General features: G+C 46.4%; 1 protein-coding gene and 1 pseudogene across 3 annotated transcripts in view; both read right to left on the reverse strand.

Moving 5' to 3' along the window:
* The window catches only part of LOC144818641 (UDP-glucuronosyltransferase 2A2-like), a 370404-nt gene that overhangs the window by 245537 nt on the left and 100093 nt on the right, over positions 1-24774 (reverse strand). The window contains exon 1 of one of the 3 annotated variants that reach the window (XM_078676266.1): positions 6619-7379. The exons of the other annotated variants lie outside the window; for them this stretch is intronic. Within the exon in view, the coding sequence (XP_078532392.1) occupies positions 6619-6727 (109 nt within the window). The 5' untranslated portion in view covers positions 6728-7379. Of the gene's footprint in view, positions 1-6618; positions 7380-24774 lie in introns of those variants that run through there. 3 annotated transcript variants of the gene reach the window in all.
* On the reverse strand, positions 6797-7357 carry LOC144818642 (UDP-glucuronosyltransferase 2A3 pseudogene; annotated as a pseudogene).

Genomic DNA, 24774 nt, shown 5'->3' on the forward strand with positions numbered 1-24774 from the left:
CCTTGACCTGTCTGTTCATGGAGAGGGACGAGTCCAGGATGAAGCCGAGGTTGCGAGCGTGGTCAGTGGGTTGGGGAGTGCTGCCCAGGGCGGGGGGCCACCAGGATTCGTCCCAGGCGGTGGGAGTAGGGCCGAGGATTAGGACCTCCGTCTTATCGGTGTTGAGTTTAAGCCGGCTGTCTGTCATCCAGTCCGCTACTTCCTTCATGCCTTCGTGTAGTCTGGTTCTTGCTGAGGTGGGGTTGTTGGTGAGGGAGAGGATGAGCTGAGTGTCGTCGGCGTAGGATATGATGTTGAGTCCGTGTTTGCGTGCGATGTTCGTCAGGGGTGTCATGTAAATGTTCAAGAGGGTGGGGCTGAGGGATCTGATGTCGTCTGTGGCTGCGATGAGGGCGGTCTCGGTGCTGTGGTTAGCTCTGAAACCGAACTGGACGGGGTCGAGTGAGTTGTTGGATTCTAGGGCGGTGGTGAGTTGAGTGTTGATGATCTTTTCAATCACTTTTGCGGGGAATGGGAGGAGCGAGATGGGCCGGAAGTTTTTGAGTTCGGTGGGGTCTGCTGTAGGTTTCTTTAGGAGGGCGTTGAGTTCAGCGTGTTTCCAGTTTTCGGGGAAAGTGGCGGAGGTGAGTGATGCGTTGATGACGTCTCGTAGGTGGGGTGCGATGATGTTTTTGGCTTTGTTGAATATGTGGTGCGGGCATGGGTCGGATGGGGATCCTGAGTGGATGGAGTTCATGATGCGGGTGGTTTCCTCGGTGGTGGTTGGGTTCCAGGTGTGGATGGTGGTGTTGTCAGTGTCGGTTTCCGGAGGTGGGTTTGTGTTGGATGTCGAGAGGCTGTTGTAAATATCGGCGACCTTGTGGTGAAAGAAAGCCGCGAGGGAGTCGCAGAGATCCTGAGAGGGGGGGATGGCGTTGTTTTCAGCATCGGGGTTAGAGAGTTCCCTGACGATGCTGAATAGTTCCTTGCTATTGTGGGCGTTGTTTTCGAGCCTGTCTTTGAAGGATGATTTTCTTGCTGCGCGGAGGAGTTGGTGGTGTTTGCGGGTGGCGTTCTTGAGAGCAGACATGTTCTCGTCGGTCTGATTGAGGCGCTAGGTTTTTTCGTGGGTGCGACATTCTTTTTTGGAGTCCTTTTTTGGACCACTAGATCACACCTCTGTGTCACTCTCAAGTGCACACATTCCCCACATCAACCAAAAAAATGAAGGTCACTCAATCTCCCACATCGCACCAAAGACATTGATCGACCTACCTCAACACATCAGAGCCTCCTCCTCGCTTCTTGAGTTCTGCCAGAAGCTGAAGACTTGGCTCTTCGTATAAGTACCTTGGGGACCACAAACCTACACACCTGCCCAAGCACCTGGAAACACTCTCGAGTGATTAGTGTACTTTATAAATCAGTATAACATAGCGTACCAGAACAAGGCAATAAACAGTAAATGTTGTGAAGAAAAATAGCCAAATATTTTCTATGTAGGAATATACATTCTAGGCTAGCATTGCTCTAGTAATTCAAACATTATAATAAAGTAAACAGTTGGTGACACTACTTTTTCCTTACTAGCTGCTAGCTGGAAATTCCCTCAGTAAAAATAAGAGCACTGACAAATATCTGGAAATCAGAAGAATGATTACGAGCTGGTTAACCCCTGCTTGATCATCAGGCACACCTAGATAACTGTCTGCAAATGGAGCTTTGTTTAAAGAAAGATGGTCACACCAGCTTCTTAAAGACCTCTGTGCATAATTTCCAAATTTGTGTGATAACTGTACTTTTTCTATCACTTTGGCAGTCAATATTTGACATTTCCCTAACCAAAATATGATGTCCCTTGCTATTCACATTGCTGAAACTACCCATGAACAAGTTGTGAATTTCGAAATGTCAATATATACATGGACTAATGTGACTGAGATGTGTTGCCCCTGCTAAGGATGGCTCTGAACTCAATGAATTTAATTTCTGAACTTCCTTCAAGAGTTTTTTTATTACTCCTATAGTGCAACCTGGTACTTATTTTGTCTGTGGTAACTGAGCCTATATATGTCTGCCCAAAGAATGGTCCGGATCTTAGCATACAGCTTACACCATTTCAGCCATACGACACACACGGTAATTCACCTTACCATAAAGGAATACCAAGGACAGTATCTGGGACTGGTTGTTTCTTCACCATCGTATTCCCTATGTATGGTAACAGGCAAACCATACATAAAGTTCACTATCACAAAGGTTTTGTAGAAGGTTGAAAACTCACATGCACTTGCTAAGCGGTAAATCTCAGAACAATTACAAGCAGAGAGAACTGCCATTTTGCAAACCAGAATGGCTCTTGATTTTGTCTTAGCTGCAAAGCTGGGGTCTGTGCCAGTGCATGTTCAGAAAGCTGTTCGTATAAACCAAATGCTTCATTAAGAATACATGATCAGATAATAGATAAGATAATAGATAGAATAACACAAAATAAAAGAGAGGGGGCATTTTAGATGGATGCGGCATCTGGTCCTGTTGAAGAGCATACTTGGAGGTCTTAGAATGAAAATAATCAAGATTATTGTAATTGTTTTTAAGGCATTAATCTTACTATATTTACTTATAAAAGTCTGTATGTGCTCACTTATCATCTTACTAAAAACAAAGTTGCATCCTCCTCCTTTTTCTTATAACTCCCGAAAGCAATGATGATGATGACAGTACTTCTGAATATCAATCTTTAAATTGTAAAGATGATGAAATGTCTCCCGAAGTAAGCAAACTATACTAAGTAAATGTTTTGAAAGGACTACACAAGAGTGTGCAAAAGTGAGAGGTTGTGAAACGTGTTTACTTATTGTGATAAATGTCTTTCACAAAAGTGACCACGGAAAGTGGAATTATTCTCCATAGTATAAGGACCCCATCCATCTAACTTCCAACTTGCTTGAACTGAAAACCAGTCCCATCAGCAGTAAACATTCTCAGAACTATGTGACACAGCACTGAAAGAACATCTACAGTACTATCTAACATACAGGCCCCTAACTACGGATTCCTCACTTTCCTAAAGTGCCATTGTGACCACAGACACCATTGTATTCTGCTCATCTTAACCGAGTTACCAAGTCGTGGCATTTCTGACGTGTACAGTCTCACTCTCAGGCCTGACTCCAGTAAGTGTGATTTCTCAAATTACTTGTTCAGCCACAGAATGGTTTCAATTTTGTATCATTGAAAATGTATATGTGCACTATCCCATGACAGTCTCTGCACCTGCACAACCTCCCCTTTTGTTTCGGATTGCATCATGTGAGCTTCATTGGAACCTTGTAAATGAGCGTATATACATGTTTTCTTCTTACATGTTTGTGTTGGCGTTTATGCTCACTGTGTGCTGGTGTGTTCTCTCGTGCCCAATTCTGTGACTCACACCTTAACTAGTTGTTGTTATAATAAACGTTTTCAATATTTCCAGTAGGCCCTCGAGCTGAGTTTCCCTCGACACTGGCAAAAAGAGCAGTAGTCCTGTTTCTTGTCCTTACAAATAGTACATTATCAAACTTGCCATCTCATATGCAATGACTGTTGCACCATTTCTGCTCTCAATATGGTGACAGAGCCATGAATGAAACTGAGCTTAACTTCTATCATCTGATCTCCCCTTAGTCACAATCTCTTGCTCTTCTCTTCTCAACCATCCTACGCTAAACCTCATGTCTAGACTGTTGCTCTGTATGTTTCCCCGTAAAATGACAACACCTCACTAAGTCAATAACCTCTTCACTTCAAGCCAATAATTTACTTGCATGCAACCTTCCAGTTAACTAAGCCCCTCAAGTTCATCTATTCTTCTTCAATCCATTTACATGAACTCACATGCAATACAAACAATGTGTCCACTTCCTTTTCACTTATCAATCAATGAATATAATCACCATCACAAGGAAACTTAGTTAATGCATAGATTGGTGCAAAAGGCAATAACCACTAGGAGGCAGATTTACTAAGAGTTCATGCAATGTAGCTCAGCACTGCCTTGTGTGAAAGAGCTGAATTGCGTCATACTTACAAAAATATGGCGCTGTCCAGCTCTCTCCCTGCGCTGGCACACTTGTGGTTGCCCAGCACCAACCCATGCTCCCTTACCCCATGGCGCAAGGGTGTGTGCGTTACAGCCATTACTGTTTTTGTGCTGCTTAGAGGCGTAGCACGCATGGAAAAAATAAGATATTTTTCCTTGTTACGCCTCGCTTGGGGAGGTGCACCATTTTGACACAAACCTTGGTTTACTGCCTTTAGTAAATCTGGGTTTGCGTCAAAATAAATAGATGGAGCATGAGAACACCCTTGCTCCACCCATGTAGTGCCTACCCGAAGCAGTGTAATGTAACAAAGCACAAGACGCCACATTGCATTACTTTTTTTTTACAAAGATGCAAATGACGGAAATCTGCCCTTGTGTGGTTTAATTAATCTTGACTAACATTTTGCGTCAAAAGACTGGCACAACCATGACACAAAATGTTAGTAAATATGGGCCTAAGTTCGAGTTCTGCAGCAGCGCGCTACGATTCTAAGGTTTTTCAGAGGTATTAAGCAGCATAAAATTGGGATTACAATACAACACAAAGAAAGGTTCACAAGTGTATTATGAGAACAGATGAGGAATAGCTAGGAACACAAATATAGGTAGAGTTAAAGGGATGCAGCAGCAACACGTGCAAGAATGGTAATTGCTGCAGAGAGACAGACACAGTAGAGCGTGACAAATGTAACACTTCAAATTAATTTCAATAACATCTAAGAAATTATGGGCCTTATTTACGAAGGACTTGCGCCACCGGTGCGTCACTTTTTCCCATGTTAAAAGAGACACACCGGCGGCGCAAGTCCTTCATAAATAAGGCCCTATGTATGTCTGTTCCACCCCTAGATTTCAGTGGGAGGATGTGGTTGCAAACAAACTCCAGCCATGAAATTTTCGTTTTTGGTATGAATTGCGCTTTAGGCCAGACTTGAGCAGCAATCGGCTAACTTGAATAATATGCTTTCCCCTAAAGCAGATATTTTCAGCACTCAACAGCTGTCGGGCTTTGCGTTGCTTTCTATATCCATAGTTCAACATTCGAGTTTGACCTGGGCTTGTGCTGCCATTTGAGTCCCACTCACACTCACAGACATTTTCGAATATCACATAATCAAAGTTTGAGGCTGCCCGCAGCACACGCAGTGTACCACCTAAGAGGGCGGCCACCTTAGTGCACATTAGGCACGACCCTCTCTAGTGTCATGGACCTCCCATGGGTCCCCTAAATCCGGCACAGATTCATGCGCCATTTCCGGCATGTGTGCAGGTGGGGGCAAGGTACTTATACCTGCCCCCGTCCATCTAACCGTCCTTTTGGTTCCTCCTGGTCACGCCGTCTCCCTCCCTACTGCATAACCGGCGTGATGGCTGGGGTGCATAGCCAGGGAGCAAACATGTTAACTTGTCAATTTGTGTTGGAGGTGGAGTTACAGGGTGATCCGGAAGCAGAATGGTACATAGGGTACCCTCTTCAGGAGCACAATAGGGGTGCAGAAGCCAAACAACCCCAGTAGTTTTTACGACAGGACCCACGAGGAAAGCGACAGTGCCCTGCTAGTCCTTCGGGCGGTTGTAAGCGTGAGCAACCGGGGCTGGCCTGGACACGTTCTGCCCCTAAAAAGGCGTGAGTAAAGGATGAACTGGTGGTCCACTGTATTTAAGGGGGATACACCCCACAAAATGGTAGCACCGATTGGGTTGGACACAGTGCAGTTGGCTCATCAGGCGGGCAGGGCAGCTTAGGTTAGTCACCGCTGCCTGCCCTTGGATCACCTGTAAGTTAACCCACCACGCTGGCATAATTCTGTATGAAATAAACCTGCAGCACAATGTTTTCCCACAAACAAGTTTTATGTGGCTATTTATTGCTGTGCATGCTATGTCTCCTTGTTGGGGTGAGTTGCCTATATTGACACTATGGAAAACCAAAACTGTGCAGCTGACCAGATCCTATACATCACCACAGAGCACACTAAAGGTGTGCAAAATTTTTCTTTACAAACTTTAAATATTTGGCGCAGAAACTGAAAAAAACGTGTGATTTTCGATGTCCTGCAGAGGGTAACAATGTTAATTTAATGTTAATGAAACTTCTAAAGCGCGCGAATACCCTGGGGTGTCTTGGGGCTGTCCTGGAACGTAAACTCTCTAGGAATGGAAAAGGAAGGATTAGTTTAAAAACAACCAGGTTTTCAAATTTTTTTCAAATTGAAAACTTACACTGGCGAATGGGGCAATTGTGGAGAAAAACATACACAAAGCATGCACGACGTGTAGAAAGTTTCACAAATACCTCCGACGTGTTGTATCTTTTCCCAATAATATTCTCAGCTTTCAAATGTTTATAAAAAAGATTCAAAAGCAACACACAACATATTGCCCATATAGCCCAAAAACGCATGGTAGGTTAATACCCTTATTTAAGCACGGAGTTGCCCCACCATAACATATCAGGGCAGAAACCAATTGTTTCCCACCTAACACCTGTCGTTGAGTTAGGACACGCCTCTTGCTCTTATTGGGAGATCTCAAAGCAGCAGCATTCTTACCTAATGCGTCACTGTACATCTGGCTCAATTCTCTCCACATGAAATGATTAAACACTGCATCCTGAAGGAGGTAGAAAAGCACATTTTTCAACCTCTCCTTGAAGAACATCCGGTCGTGGAACCCCAGTGTAGCACCGGGGACATAGGACGGAGGAGCCGGGACCTGCCCGCACAGCCTCTACATGGTGTTGGCTATAGAATATCGTATGGTATAAACAAAAGGGACTCCCAGCATCTCGGCCACCAGCTCCCCACAGGGGGCGAATGGGTCTGAAAGGAGTGCATCAAACCGTCCTCCTTGCAGCCTGCTTAGTAGTTCTCTGTTGTGAGCCACGCTGCGACAGACCGCTTCTTTTTGAGCAGTTATTTTGGACATGGACTCTTTCATTTTTAAAAAGGATTCCCAGTATGAAAGCGTAGGCAAGTCGTTGACCCACAGCTGCATGAAGTCGTCTGCCATGGCTTGATTGCTCTCCCTCGTGAGTGGAACTGAATACATCTCAAAGTGAAAAGGCGCAGCAGGGTGGGTGACATTGATGAGCACGTAAGCCGCGTGCGCCAGTACCGTCACCTCGTGCCCGCGTCGCGTAAGCTCCTCCAGGATGGGTTTGAGGTTTATCCAGTGACTGCCATCAGCTGGCCAGACCAGTACCTTTCCACAGAACACATGCCCGACACCACACAGCGCGAGCACAGCCAGTGGTAAGATCCACTTCTGAGCCATGGCAGCGCCACACATTCCAAAGAAAGGCTATTCTCCACCCAACACACGCAGAACTTGGACCGAAGCCGGAGGAGCAGAGGGCAGTTTGACTGTTCCCAGGCTTGCAGCAGAAACACAGAGTCCGGTAATAAACCATAACAACCTGGTATGAACTTCCTGGTACTTTGAGTTTCCACTGGAAGGTAAAGGCGGGGATTAGATGGACATTGCTCTACTTCCACGGAGCAACTGGTATCTAACATAATTTATTGCACTTCTTTCGACATACTGTACTGATTCCTGCTCTAACAAGCAAATCTAATTGAAGTTGCTTGAAAAATGCTTGTCACAATTTTGTAAAAAAAAAAAAAAATGAAGAAAGAAATACTTAAACTGACCTGTTTATGTACCAGTCGATATTTTTTAGTCTTTATTTATTTAAAGTTATACTTTAAGTTTCCATAATCAACAGTGAATACCATAGATCATTCATGCGCTTTACATATTGTATGATTACCATCTTTGAGTTTAAAAAGATGCATTTGAAAATATAGAACAATTGCAGATAAGAAAAAGGATCACAACGACAAGATATAAATGTGAAATATTCCATAGAGATATAAGGGAAAAATAAATGCGAAACACAATACATTAAATTCATCTCAATATGAATGTTGTACTGTTAACAAAAGAGAAACAGTACAACATTATATTTTCCCATGGTAGGGCCTGAGCCCTCATAACCTTCCACGGTTCCTCTCTCCATCTTTCCACATCGACCTTCGACCATTTCTTCCCATTTCTATCTCTCATCCCTCTGTTCAGGGATTTAGAACCCTATTCCCCATATTTCTATACAATTTCAATCCCACCTTAGGGACAGAAGGCTATTGATGGGAGGGAAAATTCTGTTATATATTAGTGAACCTGTCCAGCATCTCCGTTGTGGAAGCTAGAATGTCTATCGCTTTTGGGTCGCATCTGGTGGCCCTCAAGCTGACCACTTCTGCCAGGGCCCACTCAGTAAGATATTTTTCCTGTTCTACCATTGTTGGACCCTGTGGACTTGGCTATAGTATGGCAATCCTCTATCTCACCAAAACCAGCCCCAGGCTTAAAAATGTACATCTCTAAGGGAAATTCACCTCTCCAAAACACTTTAAGGGTGATAACCTGGAATGTAAAGTGACTGGGAAGTAAGATTAAGAGAACCATGGCACTGCAATATCTAAAAGACACAACCCGGACATAGTATTGTTACAAGAGACCCATCTGAAGGGCAATAGCTACCAGGCACTAGATAGTATGGAGTTCACCCTGAGAGCACATGGGGTTTCACCACTGACTCCAGAGGGGTGGGAATATTGTTAAAAAGTTGCTCCCATATATTTCACAACACATGTGGTACGACCCCTCCGGGAGGTTTGTGGCACAGACTGTAACTGGCAGGGTCATACCTGAACCTTTGCTCCACCTACATCCGGCAGAGGATGCACACACAGACATGGAGTGGAGTGGAGTGGTGTGGCTCACTGGTTAGAGGCGGCAGACCCGTAAGCAGAGAACGGCCCGGGACCAGGGTTCAATTCCCGACGCGACAGGGTCGTGGACCAGGGTCAAAACGGACTTGATAATTCTTGCCTCGGTGCCTACTCTAACCAGCGAACACACTCGGCAACTCTGGGCATTAAGCTTGCCTCATCTCTACAACGGCCTCCCACAGATGCCGGGGATGCCTGGTTTCACCTTGGAGATACCCAGAAAGGGACCATCTCCCAGGGAAAACCAGGACGGGTTCCCCAGCGGTCTTCAGCGCCAGGATACTTCATGGAGTCGCAGTGCGCTTTACAAGTACACCCACATTTACATTTACATTTACATTACCTGAACTAGGCTCCACAATAGTGGGAATGCCACAGGGTGTTCTCATTTTGGGGGGCGACATGAACGCAGTAATGGACCCTATCGCCAAAAGAGCAAGACAGGCAGAGGGGGTGGTTCAGCCCCTTCTCTGCTGGCATTTTTTGACACTTTCGGCTTGGTCAACCTGTGGCGGGAACACAACCCTCTTGAGCGGCAGTATACTTCTACTCAGAGGCGAACTCCAGCAACTCTTGACTAGATTAACTCTTCAGAAAACACATGGATGCACATAGATTTAGCCAGGCACATCACAAGGCAAGGGGCAACTCCGACCACTTCCCGGTAGATTCTACGTTTCGTGGTCAGATACGTGGTAGGGTTGCCGTGCCCCAAATTGGTCCCTGGTATTTCAAAGACAAGACCAAGATGGTGCAACTTAAGGGAGTGTCAGAACAATATTTCTGTGACAATGTCAGAGTCAATTCCTCCAGAGTTCTTTGGAAGGCATTTAAGACAGTTATATAGGGATAGGCAATCTCTATGACCGCTGGAATAAAGAAAAATTAACGGGCTGCCTTAGATGATTTGGAATGGGAGATCCAAGAACTAGGTCGCAAAAGCCTTGATCACGCTGATCTGGAGCTTGGCCACAGGCTATGACTCAAGCAAAGTGAGTTCTTTGAGATTTCGGGCAGAGCGACCAGAATGCATGCCCTTGCTACCCAGCGCTTGTTATATGAAGTTGGGAATAAGGCTGGCAGACTACTGGTATGGCTGGAGAAGAGGGATCAGGGTAGGAGCTGGGTGCTTGAGCTACAAGATAGTGCAGGTGAACACAGTGGGTCCGCATCTGAGATTGCAGATACCTTCACTTCTTATTATGAGGTGGTCTATACACCCACTTCTGGGGTAGCGGCGGAGGACTGCATCGAGTTCTTCAAAGACATTAAGGCCCAACCCCTTTCGTATGAAAACAGGGAGGCCCGATGGTGATATTACAGAGACCAAACTCCTAACTTTCCTTAAGCCTTTCATTCTGGGAAGGCAGTGGGACCAAACGGCCTACTGGTCGAATTAGACAATGGAATGTCCACTAAAGTATCAGAACATATGTTGGCAATGTTCTAGGAGGCACTGAGGGAAGGGGAACTGCCACTTGATCAACGCATGACTACTGTAGTGCTCCCCAAGAAACACAAATCCAGACTGAATGCTCATCATATCGGCCCAAATCCTTACTAAACATCGAGGCTAAGGCTCTAGCAAAGGTGCAGGCACTCAGGCTTCGCAAACGAATTTCCACAATAATCCACCTGGACCAGTCCGGTTTTATGCCCCATAAAGGAACGCAGCTCAATCTGTGACACCTGTATGGTGTGTTGCACATGACATGGGAATCCCATACAGATCAGATGGCGCTACTCTTCCTTGGTGCGAGAATGGCGTTTGATAGTATTGAAAGGGACTACCTTTTTACTGTCCTACAAAGCCTGCGCTCGGGTCCTAAATTCTGTGCTTGGGTCCGACTCTCTATATGAAACCAGTGGCGAGGATCAGAATCAATCGTGCAATGTTGTAGTCTTTAATCTTGGGCAAAGGAACCCGACATGGGTGCCCACTATCCCCAATGATTTTCTTGCTTGTGCTGGAGACGCTGGCTGTCTGGGTTCGTAATGACCCGTTCATTTGGGGGAATTAGCGGTATGGGTCATTGGGAGGAGCGTATATTTCTATATGTAGATGTTGTACTGCTGTACCTCACCAATCCACAAATGTCTATCAATAGTGTACTACAGGTGTTTCGTATTTTTGGAGACCACACTGGTAACCATATTAATTGGGATAAATCATGCCTGTACTCTCTGGTGAGTGGGGTACCAGACTTGCCAAGGGGGACTGTGATATCGATGGAGCTCAAAGGGTTTAACTATTTAGGCATATATGTCACACGAGATGCCACAAAGTTTTTGAGAAGGAATTTATATGAAGTCCTAGATAGGTTCCGGAGGGATTTCAGTCACTGGCGGACACTGGCGCTTTCTTTAATATGCAGGATAGCTATGTATGAAATGATGGTCCTCGCTTGATTTTTATTTATCCTGCAAAATGCACCATTCCCAGTGCTGCGGACCTTCTTTCACAAAATAGATCAGGAAGTCTGCCTTCTTCTCTGGGATGGGGAGAGTACCAGAATAGCTTTACACAGGCTCCAGAGTGGAGTGTATGATGGTGGCCTGGCTGTACCCGACAGCCTTAAATATTATTGGGACTCCCATCTTGTGCTAATACATGAGTGGCTATGTGCCAACTGACAGGATGGGTGGATAGGAAGACGATGGGCCCCAGAGACTACCCTGCACTACTTTGCAAGAAAGGCCGGAGACAGATCCTACTAATACATACTAGGACAGTGGTAGAGGATGTAGGAAGATGGATACCTGACTATGGTTACCCCAGATTTTTTGCCTTGTGTTTAGCTGGTTTTCGACTTAGTTGGCCTGGAATCCTGCTAATCAGGGCCCCAGGCTATCTGCTCCCTCTTTAAAATGGTGGACTCCATGTACCTTAGGGTCATACATAATTGATGATGGGTCACTCTTGTGAGTCCCTGTACAGTGTACTATAGGTATCCAGGGCATAGGTGCACCCAAGGCCTACCAGGGGCTGCCGCATATCTTATGCCACCCCTGGCTGGTCATCCAAACTGAACACAACTGGCTGATCACTCAGCTGGGGCAAGGTTGTGTAATCACCCCTTGCTTAGATATACTATTACTATATCTAACCTTATATCTAGACACCTATACACCTATAAGTCACTCCTATGGCAGGCCTTAACAATCCTGAAGGCAGAGTACTTGGTTTTATGTGAGATGGTGCTCTAGCATGAGCTGAGCCTGTCTGCAGCTTTCGGAACCATGTCCTTATAGCTGTTCTAGAATAATGCCATACCATATACTCTTAAGTGCATTATGAACCTCGCGGTTAAATGCTATCTTTGGTTTGGCTTTATCAAAACATGTCGTGTAAGGTGTCATACGCTTTGGAATACTACCCCCTCGCCAGTTCTGGCGACGGGGGTAGCATTCCACCCTCCTAGAGGGAGAAGACATGTTACTACCATTAATCGCGGTTAAAGTTAACCAGAGCCTCAGCATCACAAAATGGATGCTGCTGCCACAGACACAAGTCTGACCTCCTGCTGCTGGGAGTCCTTCCAGCGAGGGAGGCTTGGACAATAGGTGTCCTGTCACAGGGAGCTGCTAGCACCACCCCAGACAGGCTATAGTGTATTGGGGCAGGGAGGGCTGAATGAAATGAGACACTGCCTGGGGCACACAATGTGTCCCAAGCATAGTCCAGTTCAAACCGGTGCTGGGGCACTCCAGCCCCAGCTCTGGCACAAAACTGGACAAAGGGAAAGGGGTGTAACCACCCCCTTCCTGGGTCCCACCCATAGGAGGGACCTAGCAGGTAACCCAGCCTCTAGATTTGGTATATAGGTAGGAGCTGAGTCCCAAGACTTTAGATATATCCTGACTGAAACTCTGATACGAAACTCTGGACCTTCGACATCCTACACGACGTAGAAGACTTAAGAATCTCCCTTGTGGTCAAGAAGGGACCACCCTGTGCAAGCAGGCACCATCAAGAGCTCAACGGTTTGCTTTGTCGTTGCTCCCGCCGGAGCTCGAACACAGAGCCTGACAAGACCTGGACTTCCAGACTTCCTTCATCCCGATCCACAGCCACAGCAAAGCTCAGACCCGTGGAGGTGACACGAGACGTGGGACCGGCCATCTTGGAAAGCCAGTGAATTGCTTTCTGTGCAACTTCTGAGGCACCCTCGAAGTTGTGCATTGGGGATTTAGAAGCCCCAGCCCCGAGCACCAACTGCACCGAAGATCACCTCTCCACACTCACCGAGTGCTGCATGGGGCCCTTTTGCATTTTCCTGCTTTATGCATCTGTCCGGTCACTTGCCTGTTGGCTAGTGGCCTCTGTGACAACGAAGACCAAAATCTACACCACTGGTCTAGTTGCTCCAGACTGGCCCATGCGTCCCTGTGAAGGAGAAGCCCCTCAGTCCTTGCTGGCCTGAGTAAGAAGCCATCTTTGATTCCTGCGTGGGTTGCATTTGCCAAGGCCTGTTAACTCCGAATCGAGAACCGACACTGCCAACAGCGAGAGCCTTTGTAAGACAGTCCGTATCCAGCTCCTGGTTGTCGTCGACAACTCCTGGTCCACGTGGCTGCAGAGACAAGCTTCACAACATCACCTGATTGCTTCACGACATCGCCTGGTTCCTTCCTGGTTCCATCCTGGTCACTGGCTAGTGACCCAGACTCTGTCCCCTCTGCTTTCAGGTACTCTTCATCCTCGATCCGCCCTTGGATCCAATCGGACTCTTCTCTCCTGGTCGCCTGCAGCATCTTTTCTCCAAGGCTCCATAGAACTCCACGACGAAACCCGACACACTTTGGGACCTAAGCACCTGCTTCCTGTGGGTGAGGTAACGCGAGTACTGCGGTGCTCCTGTGAAGATTAACTCTCCTAGTGTCCTAGTTTCAAGTGGTTAGCTTCTAGTCCAGTCGGAAGACTCCTAAACCTTTAACTTTCTAACTTTACGCACCCATTGACTTCTATGTGTGCAGGCGTGTGCATTTAGACACTGCACCCACATCCCGTGGGCCTCCTGCTCCCTAACAACTGTTAGTCCAGTGTAGCCCCAGCGATTCCCAAGGCCCTAGGCCTTTCCATTGTTTGTGACGTGGTTCTTATACCACTATTTTAGTATATGGTTTAGCGGGCCACCAGGGCCTATCCATATTTGTGCAACTTATTCTATGTTATATTCGTTACTTGTTATGCGCTTGTGCTTCTGTGCTCATAAAGAGTTCAGAGGATTGATTTAGAAATAAATACATATATATTTTGAATATATAACCTGTGTGGTGTCCTTGCATTTGGTATTAAAGGGATTGCATATGGTAAAAGAGCTGGCTTCACATGCCCTCTTGAGTTAAGCCTAAGACTGCTCTTAGGATCGGGAGGTTGTAAAACTCTGTAGAAAGGAATATAAGGCTATTACTATCTCCCGTAAGGAGCTATTGAAGAAAGAGGCGTGGGAGGAATTGCTTGACCCCTCTACCTTGAATAACAGCACCAAATTCTGGGCTTTGGTTAAGAAACCTTTCTTGTCCGAGGACCCCGGGGACGGAATTGTTTGCTGTATATCCAAAGAGGAATGGGAAGGCCATTTTAAAAGTCTATACTACTCTGAAAATGCTAGCTCTATGACTGATGCCCCCTGCGACAGGGTTAGCCCTATTATTTTTTATGAAAGTGAGGTTCGGGCAGCCATTATGGGCCTCACTGTTAATAAAGCACCAGGGCCTGACGGAATACCCCCTGACCTTTACAGGTCGGATCCAGCTTTCTGGGCGCCCATTCTGGTCGCAGTATTTAATGCTGCGGCCACTGTGGGATGTCCAGAATCTTGGGGACTATCAACTATAGTTCCTGTATTCAAGAAGGGAGATAGGGGAAGCCCACTTTGCTATCGACCCATATCCCTAATTGATTCATTGGTGAAGATCATGGGGAGAGTTATACTTCAACGCCTAATAAGTTGGTCGAATGAGAACCACATTCTGACAATTTCTCAATATGGCTTTTGTGAGGGGCGTTCTACTATAACGCAGTGTCTCAATCTGTTCCTTATTCTGAATAAATATACGGTCGTTCAGAAGGGCGTAATTCATCTTGCCTTCATGGATCTCTCCTCAGCCTTTGACTGTGTCAACAGGGGGAGGCTGTGGAGGACCATGAAGGAGAAGGGAATAGATGGGGGTATTGTGGAGTTCCTTGCGGATCTGCACAATGAAACAAGAGCCAACGTGAGGTATTCTTCGACTGGGGAAACCACGGGTTGTTTTCCAATCAATAAAGGCGTACGTCAGGGGTGCATTATGGCCCCTTATCTTTTTAATTTTTATATAAATGACCTGGAGGCTGAATTACAGGAGATAAAATCTGATTGTCCAAGGGCGGGTGCGAGGGGTATTCCTTTGCTTTTATATGCCGACGATGCGGTCTTAATCTCACGAACAGAACTAGGTCTTCAGGCACTTTTGAATGGTTTTAACAAATTTATGTCTGATAGGGACCTTACGGTCAACAATACAAAATCTTTCATAATGCATGTTGGCCGTCAACCAAAGAAGAAGTTCAATTTTAAATTGAATGATGTTCCGATACCCATCACCCAGTCGTTTTCCTACCTGGGGGTCTTATTTGATACGAAGATGTGTTGGGCCCCACACTTGGCCAAGAAAAAGGGGGAAATGTCTAGGGTAAATGCTTCTATCTTCAATCTTGCTTCTAAACTGGGCAAAAAGCCAAATGTGGCCATGATGAAATTATATAACGCTAAATCCATAGCCACTGCAGTATACGGAAGTGAGATATGGGGCTACACAAACTATGAACAACTTCAAATAGTTGAAAATAAATTTTTAAAGCGTCTGCTGTGTGTCCCTGGGAGCACACCGAATTTAGCTGCTCATGAAGAACTTGGCTGTTTGCATTTATCTGACATAGTTGGACTAAAACCGTTGCTGTGCTGGGTAAAATTATGGTTAAGTGATGCAATCCCTTTGACCCACTTGATAGTGGAGGATCTTTTATCGCTTGACCACGCAATGCGAGTGCCCTGGCTCAAATATTTGAAGTCTCAATTCTTGAAGCTTGGCCGAGTAAATTTGTTTGATAACCCGGGGGACATAGTTAAGGGTGATGTTGCTGCAATTAAGAGTGCTTTTTACCTGAACCGTAATGCTGTAAGAGATGAAGTTGAGCTCTTGAAACCTAATGTTAGAACGTACATTATGCTGAGTACCTGTAATTCAATGGAACTGTATCTAACATGCTCCTTCACCACCCATGAAAAATTTTTGCTGACCCGTTTCAGGTTTAACATCTTTCATCAGCTTTTAATTAGACCCAAGACCCGAGCCTGTATCTAACATGCTCCTTCACCACCCATGAAAAATTTTTGCTGACCCGTTTCAGGTTTAACATCTTTCATCAGCTTTTAATTAGACCCAAGTCGGACATTTTTAAGAAACCAGCAGCTCCCTGTGGCTGCGACGGGAAGTCTCCACAGGATATGCTGCATTTTATATTTTTATGTACGTTTTATGAATATCCCCGTAAGCGGTTTCTGGTTACTCTTTTAAAGAAATTAAATTTTAACCAAATTAGACCCGCCCTTGTGTACTTACAGTTGTTGCATCCTGATAGTGTTCTTCAGGTGTTAGAATTTTTAAAAATGACTATGAGACTAAGAAATTGTCTGGATGAGTAAATGTGCATTAACTGCAGTTTATGGCACTATCGCACTTTATTTTGTATATTCTGTATTGGACATTACTTGCACTTTTTATTCTGATTCTGTCAATGCACTCGTTTTTATGATATATTTGAGTGTATGTAATTTAAGATTGACTTTGTGACTACTGTGATGTTTTTATTATGTTTTATCTATTGTGTACTTTTATGGATTGCAATATATCCGAAATAAAGTCAATTTGAATTGAATTGAATTGACTGCTTTTGTCCATGCTACCACTAGGATAGCTGGTCTATAAGGTTGACTTTACAACCATCACCATAAGGATTGTTTGGACTGGTGCAAGGTGCTCACTAGAATAGTGAGCATCATATACCAGGCCAACTTCTCACATTGGTGTGCAGCGGTTGGGATTTGAGCTTGCTGTTGTTTTACCAATTGTAATCTTTGAGATATCATTTGAAAGATCACATTAGGTACCAGAGGTACATATAACAAGACTTAGAATACATAAGTTCTACTGAACTTAGTTGTTGTAGACCAAAGGGCCTAGCACACCCTGACTACAACGCCTAGAGAGGTTCTAGTAGGAAAACACACAGTGTAGGTAGGTGCACACACCACACCTCACTAGAATCATGTCTACCACAGGTGAGCCAAGTATAACACTCCCTGTGGGAGGTGACCCTCCCAGGGCACCCTCTAGATATGAAATGCTCAAGTTCCAAGAGATGAGACACATGTGTACCTCAAGGAGATTGAAACAGGGTTCCAACACTACCATCCCCCACCTAATAGAACTCCTAGAGAGGGCTGATGCTGAGAAGGCCTCTAGACAGGGTCCCTCAGTTCATGCAGAAGAGGTCTTACCCTCTACAGATGATGCATCAGACCCCACTATAGTAGGTGAAGAAGGAGATGAACAGGAGGGAGAATCTGAAGAAGAAGTTTTCCAAGATAGCCAGGTCCAAGTTGGGAGACTTAGCCAGGCTAACCTAAGCCTATATGGGGCTGACACTGGGCTAGCCCCATACAGACATATTAGTAGACTTAACCAGGGGTATGAGAGGAGGAGGTCTCACTCAGGTGATTCCCATCACTCTAATGCCTCTAGGGGATCCAATACCCTTGCTCAGAGAAGGATGACCTCTCCTGAAAGGAGAGAGCATCAGGCTAGGATGAGGGAAGTTAATCTAAGGATTGAGAGGCAAGAACTAGAAGTTGCCATTGCCAAAGAGAAGCTTGCCCTAGCTAAAGAGCAGACATTGAGTGGGTCACAACCCACTGGTGGCAACAACATCCCTAAGGAGAAAGTCAGGTCCTATGACAATAGACACCTGAGTAAGATTGTGCCCCCCTACAAAGATGGGGATGACATCCACAAATGGATAACTGCTTTGGAGAGGGCTTGCAAAGTACAACAGGTACCCCAAAGTCAGTGGGCAGAACTCTTGTGGCTCTCCTTTTCAGAAAAAGGTAGAGATAAGCTCCTCACAGTTAGTTATGAGGATGCTAACAATTACACTGTCTTGAAGAGTGCTCTGATTGATGGGTTTGGCTTAACCACTGAACAGTACAGGTTGATGTTCAGGGATACTCAAAAGACACAGACTCAGGACGGGACTGATTTTGTAGATTGTGCTACTAAGGCTCTGGAGGGCTGGTTATTGGGCAGCAAAGTACAGGACTTTACAGGATTGTATAATTTGATTATGAGGGAGCAGATCCTTAGTAATTGTCAAAGCCAGCTTCTACACCAGCACCTGGTGGACTCAGATCTGACCTCTCCACAAGAATTGGGTAAGAGGGCAGACAAATGGGTCAGAACCAGGATTAGGCCTAAGAATCAAGGTGGTGACCAGAAGAAAGATTCTACCAAGCCTCAAGAGAAAGGTGAGGATAAATCAAAAGACACGTCCTCCACAGGGCCCCAAAACTCCAATGGTGGGGGGTGGGTCCCAAAACACTTCCTCGAACCCTAAGAAACCTTATTGCCATGTCTGTAAACAGCCAGGCCACTGGAAAACTGACAGCAGTTGCCCAAGGGCCAACAATAAGGAAAACATCCCCCCAAGTAATACTCCCAGACCTCCTGTTACTGTTAGTAGTAATCCCCCAGGTGGTGGGAGTGCCCCCAAGAATTTGGCTGGGTTTACTTTGGGAACTCAGGTGGACTCTGGTCTAACCAGGTCCCCTTCCACAGCTACTCTTGTTTGTGAAGATGGCATGGGGTTTGCCAACATCACTGCTTGTCCCAACACTTTGGGCAAGTACAGACAGGAGCCCCACATCAATGGCCAGAAAGTTGAAGCCGACAGAGACACAGGGGCTTGTATCACTATGGTGACTGACAGTCTAGTCCCCTCAGGACAACTTTTACCTGGGTTCACCTATCAGGTGACCAACATTGATGGAGTGCAGAAAGATCATCCCATGGCAGTAGTAAATCTCAGCTGGGGAGGTGTCACTGGCCCAAAGAGAGTGGCAGTGTCTACAAACTTGCCTGTAGATTGTCTACTGGGAAATGATCTAGAGATCTCAGCCTGGGCTGGGGTAGAACAAGAAATCCATTCCAAAATGGTAGGCCTCCCAGAAAAGGTTAGTAGGGCTGTGATGGCTACAGCCCCAGCTCAAGCAGAATTCCTTCCTAAAGAGGTTGGAAGGGCTGTGATGGTCACAGCCAAAGCTCAGGCAGACTTCCCTGAAAAGGTTGGCAGGGCTGTGATGGTCACAGCCCACACCTAAACTGAGTTCCTTCCTGAAAGGTTGGTAGGGCTGTGATGGTCACAGCCCAAACTCAAACAGATTTTAGTGTTGTGAAGCCTGAAACTATGGATCACTCCACTCAGACAGAGAGCATTGGGGAGGAAGAAAAGTCTCCCTCCCACCAGACAATAGGTGAGAGTCAGCCTCCCCAGGGAACTGACCCTACCCCTTTTGAAGAAACTGTCCCAGAGGTAGCCAGGCCTGGCCTGACAGAGCCTCTGATGTCAGTGGACCCTTCCACGGTGGGACCCAGTCTGGAGCGGGTAACCTGCCCCTCTCTGCCCTGCCTCAGTCAGCCCAGGGCTGTAGAGGTCAGGGAGGCCAGTGGACCCCAAAGGGCCCCCTGTCCACAAGAACACCCCCATCAGCAGATTAGGGGCACCAAAGCTAGCAGCCCTAGCAAGGTGAAAATTACAAAAACTCCTGAGGGATCTCCCTTACACCTAGTTAGGAACCTCCCCCAGATGGACACTGTTGGGCACAGCCAAACCTGGGACCCCAAGGCCCCAAACCTGACCTGTCCCTCCAGTAAGCCAACAAAAGGGACCCAGCCTCCAGCTGTAGGCAGCCAGAGGTTGACCCTGAGAGCACAGTGCAACTCAGTCATGGAAAGAAAGGCACCCATGGTGGATAGTGATTGGAGGAAGCTGAGCCCTACTTTAGTGGAGCCTCACTTCAGTACTCCATCTCAACACCAGCCTTTCACTTTGCCAAAACACACCACAGGTAGAGATTCCCTATGGTGGAGACCCTCTGATACCCCTAGGGTGAGGGATTGCTTAGTGGACCATGAGACAGGGGGTAACCATGCTATTGCAGGTACTTCCTTATATGGCCACTTAGGCAATATAGGCTAACCTGGTCAAGGATAGCCTTATCTCCTTTCGTTTGGGGGGGTGGGGGGTTGTGTAGGAAGGTGGATACCTGACTATGGTTACCCCAGATTTTTTGCCTTGTGTTTAGCTGGTTTTCGACTTAGTTGGCCTGGGATCCTGCTAATCAGGGCTCTCTCTTTAAAATGGACTCCTTGTACCTTAGGTACATACATAATTGGATGTTGGGTCACTCTTGTGAGTCCCTGTACAGTGTACTATAGGTACCCAGGGCATAGGTGCACCCAAGGCCTACCAGGGGCTGCCGCATATCTTATGCCACCCCTGGCTGGCCATCCAAACTGACACAACTGGCTGATAACTCAGCTGGGGCAAGGTTGTGTAATCACCCATTGCTTAGATATAGTATTCCTATATCTAACCTTATATCTAGACACCTATACACCTATAAGTCACTCCTATGGCAGGCCTTAACAATCCTGAAGGCAGAGTGCTTGGTTTTATGTGAGATGGTGCTCTAGCATGAGCTGAGCCTGTCTGCAGCTTTCGGAACCATGTCCTTATAGCTGTTCTAGGATAATGCCATACCATATACTCTTAACTGCATTATGAACCTCGCGGTTAAATGCTATCTTTGGTTTGGCTTTATCAAAACATGTTGTGTAAGGTGTCATACGCTTTGGAATACTACCCCCTCGCCAGTTCTGTTGACGGGGTAGCATTCCACCCTTCTAGAGGGAGAAGACATGTTACTTCCATTAATCGTGGTTAAAGTTAACCAGAGCCTCAGCATCACAAAATGGATGCTGCTGCCACAGACACAAGTCTGACCTCCTGCTGCTGGGAGTCCTTCCAGCGAGGGAGGTTTGGACAATAGGTTTCCTGTCACAGGGAGGTGCTAGCACCACCCCAGACAGGCTATAGTGTATTGGGGCAGGGAGGGCTGAATGAAATGGGACACTGCCTGGGGCACACAAGGTGTCCCATGCATAGTCCAATTCAAACCGGTGCTGGGGCACTCCAGCCCCAGCTCTGGCGCGAAACTGGACAAAGGGAAAGGGATGTAACCACCCCCTTCCTGGGTCCCACCCATAGGAGGGACCTAGCAGGTAATCCAGCCCCTAGATTTGGTATACAGGTAGGAGCTGAGTCCCAAGACTTTAGATATATCCTGACTGAAACTCTGATACGAAACTCTGGACCTTCGACATCCTACTCGACGTAGAAGACTGAAGAATCTCCCTTGTGGTCAAGGAGTGACCACCTTGTGTAAGCAGGCACCATCAAGCGCTCAACGGTTTGCTTTGTCGTTGCTCCCGTCGGAGCTCGAACACAGAGCCTGACAAGACCCGGACTACCAGACTTCCGTCAGCCCGATCCACAGCCACAGCAAAGCTGAGACCCATGGAGGTGAAGCGAGACGTGGGACCGGCCATCTTGGAAAGCCAGCGAATTGCTTTCCGTGCAACTTCTGAGGCACCCTCGAAGTTGTTCATTGGGGATTGAGAAGCCCCAGCCCCGAGCACCAACTGCACCGTAGATCACCTCTCCACACTCACCGAGTGCTGCACGGGGCCCTTTTGCATTTTCCTGCTCGACGCGTCTGTCCGGTCACTTGCCTGTTGGCTAGTGGCCTCTGTGACGACGAAACCCAAAATCTACACTGCTGGTCTGGTTGCTCCAGACTGGTCCTTGCTTCCCTGTGAAGGAGAAGCCCCTCAGTCCTTGCTGGCCTGAGTAAGAAGCCATCTTTGATTCCTGCGTGGGTTGCATTTGGCAAGGCCTGTTGACTCCGAATCGAGAACCGACATGGCCAACAGCAAGAGGCTTTGTGGGACAGTCAGTATCCAGCTCCTGGTCATCATCGACACCTCCTGGTCCACGTGGCTGCAGAGACAAGCTTCACAACATCACCTGATTGCTTCGCGACATCGCCTGGTTCCTTCCTGGTTCCATCCTGGTCACTGGCTAGTGACCCAGACTCTGTCCCCTCTGCTTTCAGGTACTCTTCATCCTTGATCGCCCTTTGATCCAACCGGACTCTTCTCTCCTGGTCGCCTGCAGCATCTTTTCTCCAAGGCTCCATAGAACTCCACGACGAAACCCGACACACTTTGGGACCTATGCACCCACTTCTTGTGGGTGAGGTAACGCGAGTACTGCGGTGCTCCTGTGAAGATTAACTCTCCTAGTGTCCTAGTTTCAAGTGGTTAGCTTCTAGTCCAGTCGGAAGACTCCTAAACCTTTAACTTTCTAACTTTAGGCACCCATTGACTTCTATGTGTGCACACGTGTGCATTTAGACACGGCACCCGCATCCTGTGGGCCTCCTGCTCCATAACAACTGTTAGTAGCCCCAGCGATTCCCAAGGCCCTAACCCTTTCCATTGTTCGTGATGTGGTTCTTATACCACTATTTTAGTATATGATTTAGCGGGCCACCAGGGCCTATCCATATTTGTGCAACTTATTGTATGTTATATAAAGTTACTTGTTATGCACTTGTGCTTCTGTGCTCATAAAGAGTTCAGAGGATTGATTTAGAAATAAATACATATATATTTTAAATATATAACCTGTGTGGTGTCCTTTCATTTGGTATTAAAGGGATAGCATATGGTAAAACAGCTGGCTTCACATTCCCTCTTGAGTTAAGCCTAAGACTGCTTTTGTCCATGCTACCACTAGGATAGCTGGTCTATAAGGTTGACTTTACAACCATCACCATAAGTGTTGTTTGGACTGGTGCAAGGTGCTCACTAGAATAGTGAACATCATATTCCAGGCCCACTTCTCACAGAGGAGTGGTCAGCAACCCTGGGTTTCGTGGATAGGTGGGGAGGGTGACAAAACAAACCCACCTTGGGACAGTGATCTGCTTTCTGGAGTGTGCGGCCTGTTGGGCTTCTCATGCTGGTAGATGCTGTCATTGACCGATTAGGGGATGTTTGGAAGGGGACGGGGACCTTTCCCATTCAGTCACTATAAGCAGAGTTCCACTTAGCAAACTTGGAATACTATCATTATATACTGGTGGTACACGCCCAAATGTACATTTGCTGGGGGGACCTCAGGTGGAAGAGTCTTCCGCCCTTGGAGGCAGGCTGCTGGTCGACCCTATGCCATAAAAGGCCATTACCCTATTACATAAAAAAAAATCATGAACAACGTTAAAGACACACTGGGCTCCCTCAGGGTCAACTGGGTGGTGGGTTTGGAAGAAATGGATGATGAGGAGTAGAGTGAGACGTTGCAGGGCCTAAAGGTAATAGCGAAAAGGGCAGGTTTTCATCTGGCCAAGCTATGCCGCCTACATAGGTGATATAACTCGACAACACTGCTACACAAGACAGGACGGGTATCTACATGACACTGAATAAGAGGCTGTGGTCAAGAGGGTACGTTTAAACATTCATTTCAATCTTTATTTCGATCGATTTAGATCATAAAAGAAATACAAACAATTTTCAGTCAAAATACAGATGATATCCAGTAAACATAATTAAAAAACATTACAATGAGCGTATTAAAATCATTTGCTATATGTTACAATTACAAATCATCAATACAGTTAATTTATCCCGAATCTACCTCATATTTCAAAAAGCGGGAGCGGATGTGCCACATCGCAGTTAAAAATTTTGCTACCGCAAACACAGTCAGAGGTGAGAGATCCGTCTTTAAAATTCTGTAGGCAGGGAGGTATCGGCTGAAGCCTAAGTTTTTAAGAAGGGGAGCAAGCCAGTATTTCCTAGATCTTTGGTAAGCCTTGCATAAAAATATAATGTGCAGTTCATCTTCCAGATGATGTAAGCATGACGGGCACTGTTCTCTAGTTGGTGACTGGGCCCAGCGATTTGTGAATGCCCTAATGGGGAGTGTGCCATAGCACCATTGCATAAATAGTTTTCTGGTAGCACACACTCAAGATGGTACAAGTCTTTAGATTTAATGAACAGATCTGTCAGGGACTCCTCCCGTATATTCCCCTTTGTGGCTGATAGCTTCAGCTCGTGGAAATCCCTCGAAAGGAGTTTACGTGGGATCCTACTGCATGCATTACATGGATCTAGCCATAATTCTGGTCTACCTAGTATCTCACATGTTTGTTTGATGTACCGTAACCATGGGATTTGACTTGATTTGGGTAGACAGAGAATCTCTTGGAGCTCGTTCCTGTAGTTCATAAGTTCAGGCGTACTCCAGATACGGCGCCAAAAGGTTATTGGTCTTAGTCCCAGCTCCTCCGAGATAGGTCTGAGACCTAAGTCGAGTCTCAGCAGGAGAAGCAGGGTGCTTACCGGTAATGCCGCCAGCTGTCTGATAAATTTGTTTTCAGTAGTCTGCAGATTTTGAGCGGAAGTATGACCCCACAATTCCCCTCCGTATAAAACTGCCCCTCTGGCCTGCATTTTGTAGATTTCGAGGGCGGCACCAAAAGGTTTATATGTCGACCTACTTGCCATCCTACAAATACCACCCGTTAACTGGACCAGTTTCATATTAGCCTTCGTCCGGTGCGTGTCCCACGTCATATCCTGATTGATAGTTACGCCCAGGTATTCAAAAGTGAGAACCCTCTCAAGTCTTAATAGACCTATAGTAGGGTTGGGGCGTGTTGAGGGAGTGGGGTTGAG

This window comes from Lissotriton helveticus, chromosome 2_1 (genome assembly GCF_964261635.1).
Source record: "Lissotriton helveticus chromosome 2_1, aLisHel1.1, whole genome shotgun sequence".
NCBI classification, from domain to species: domain Eukaryota; kingdom Metazoa; phylum Chordata; class Amphibia; order Caudata; family Salamandridae; genus Lissotriton; species Lissotriton helveticus.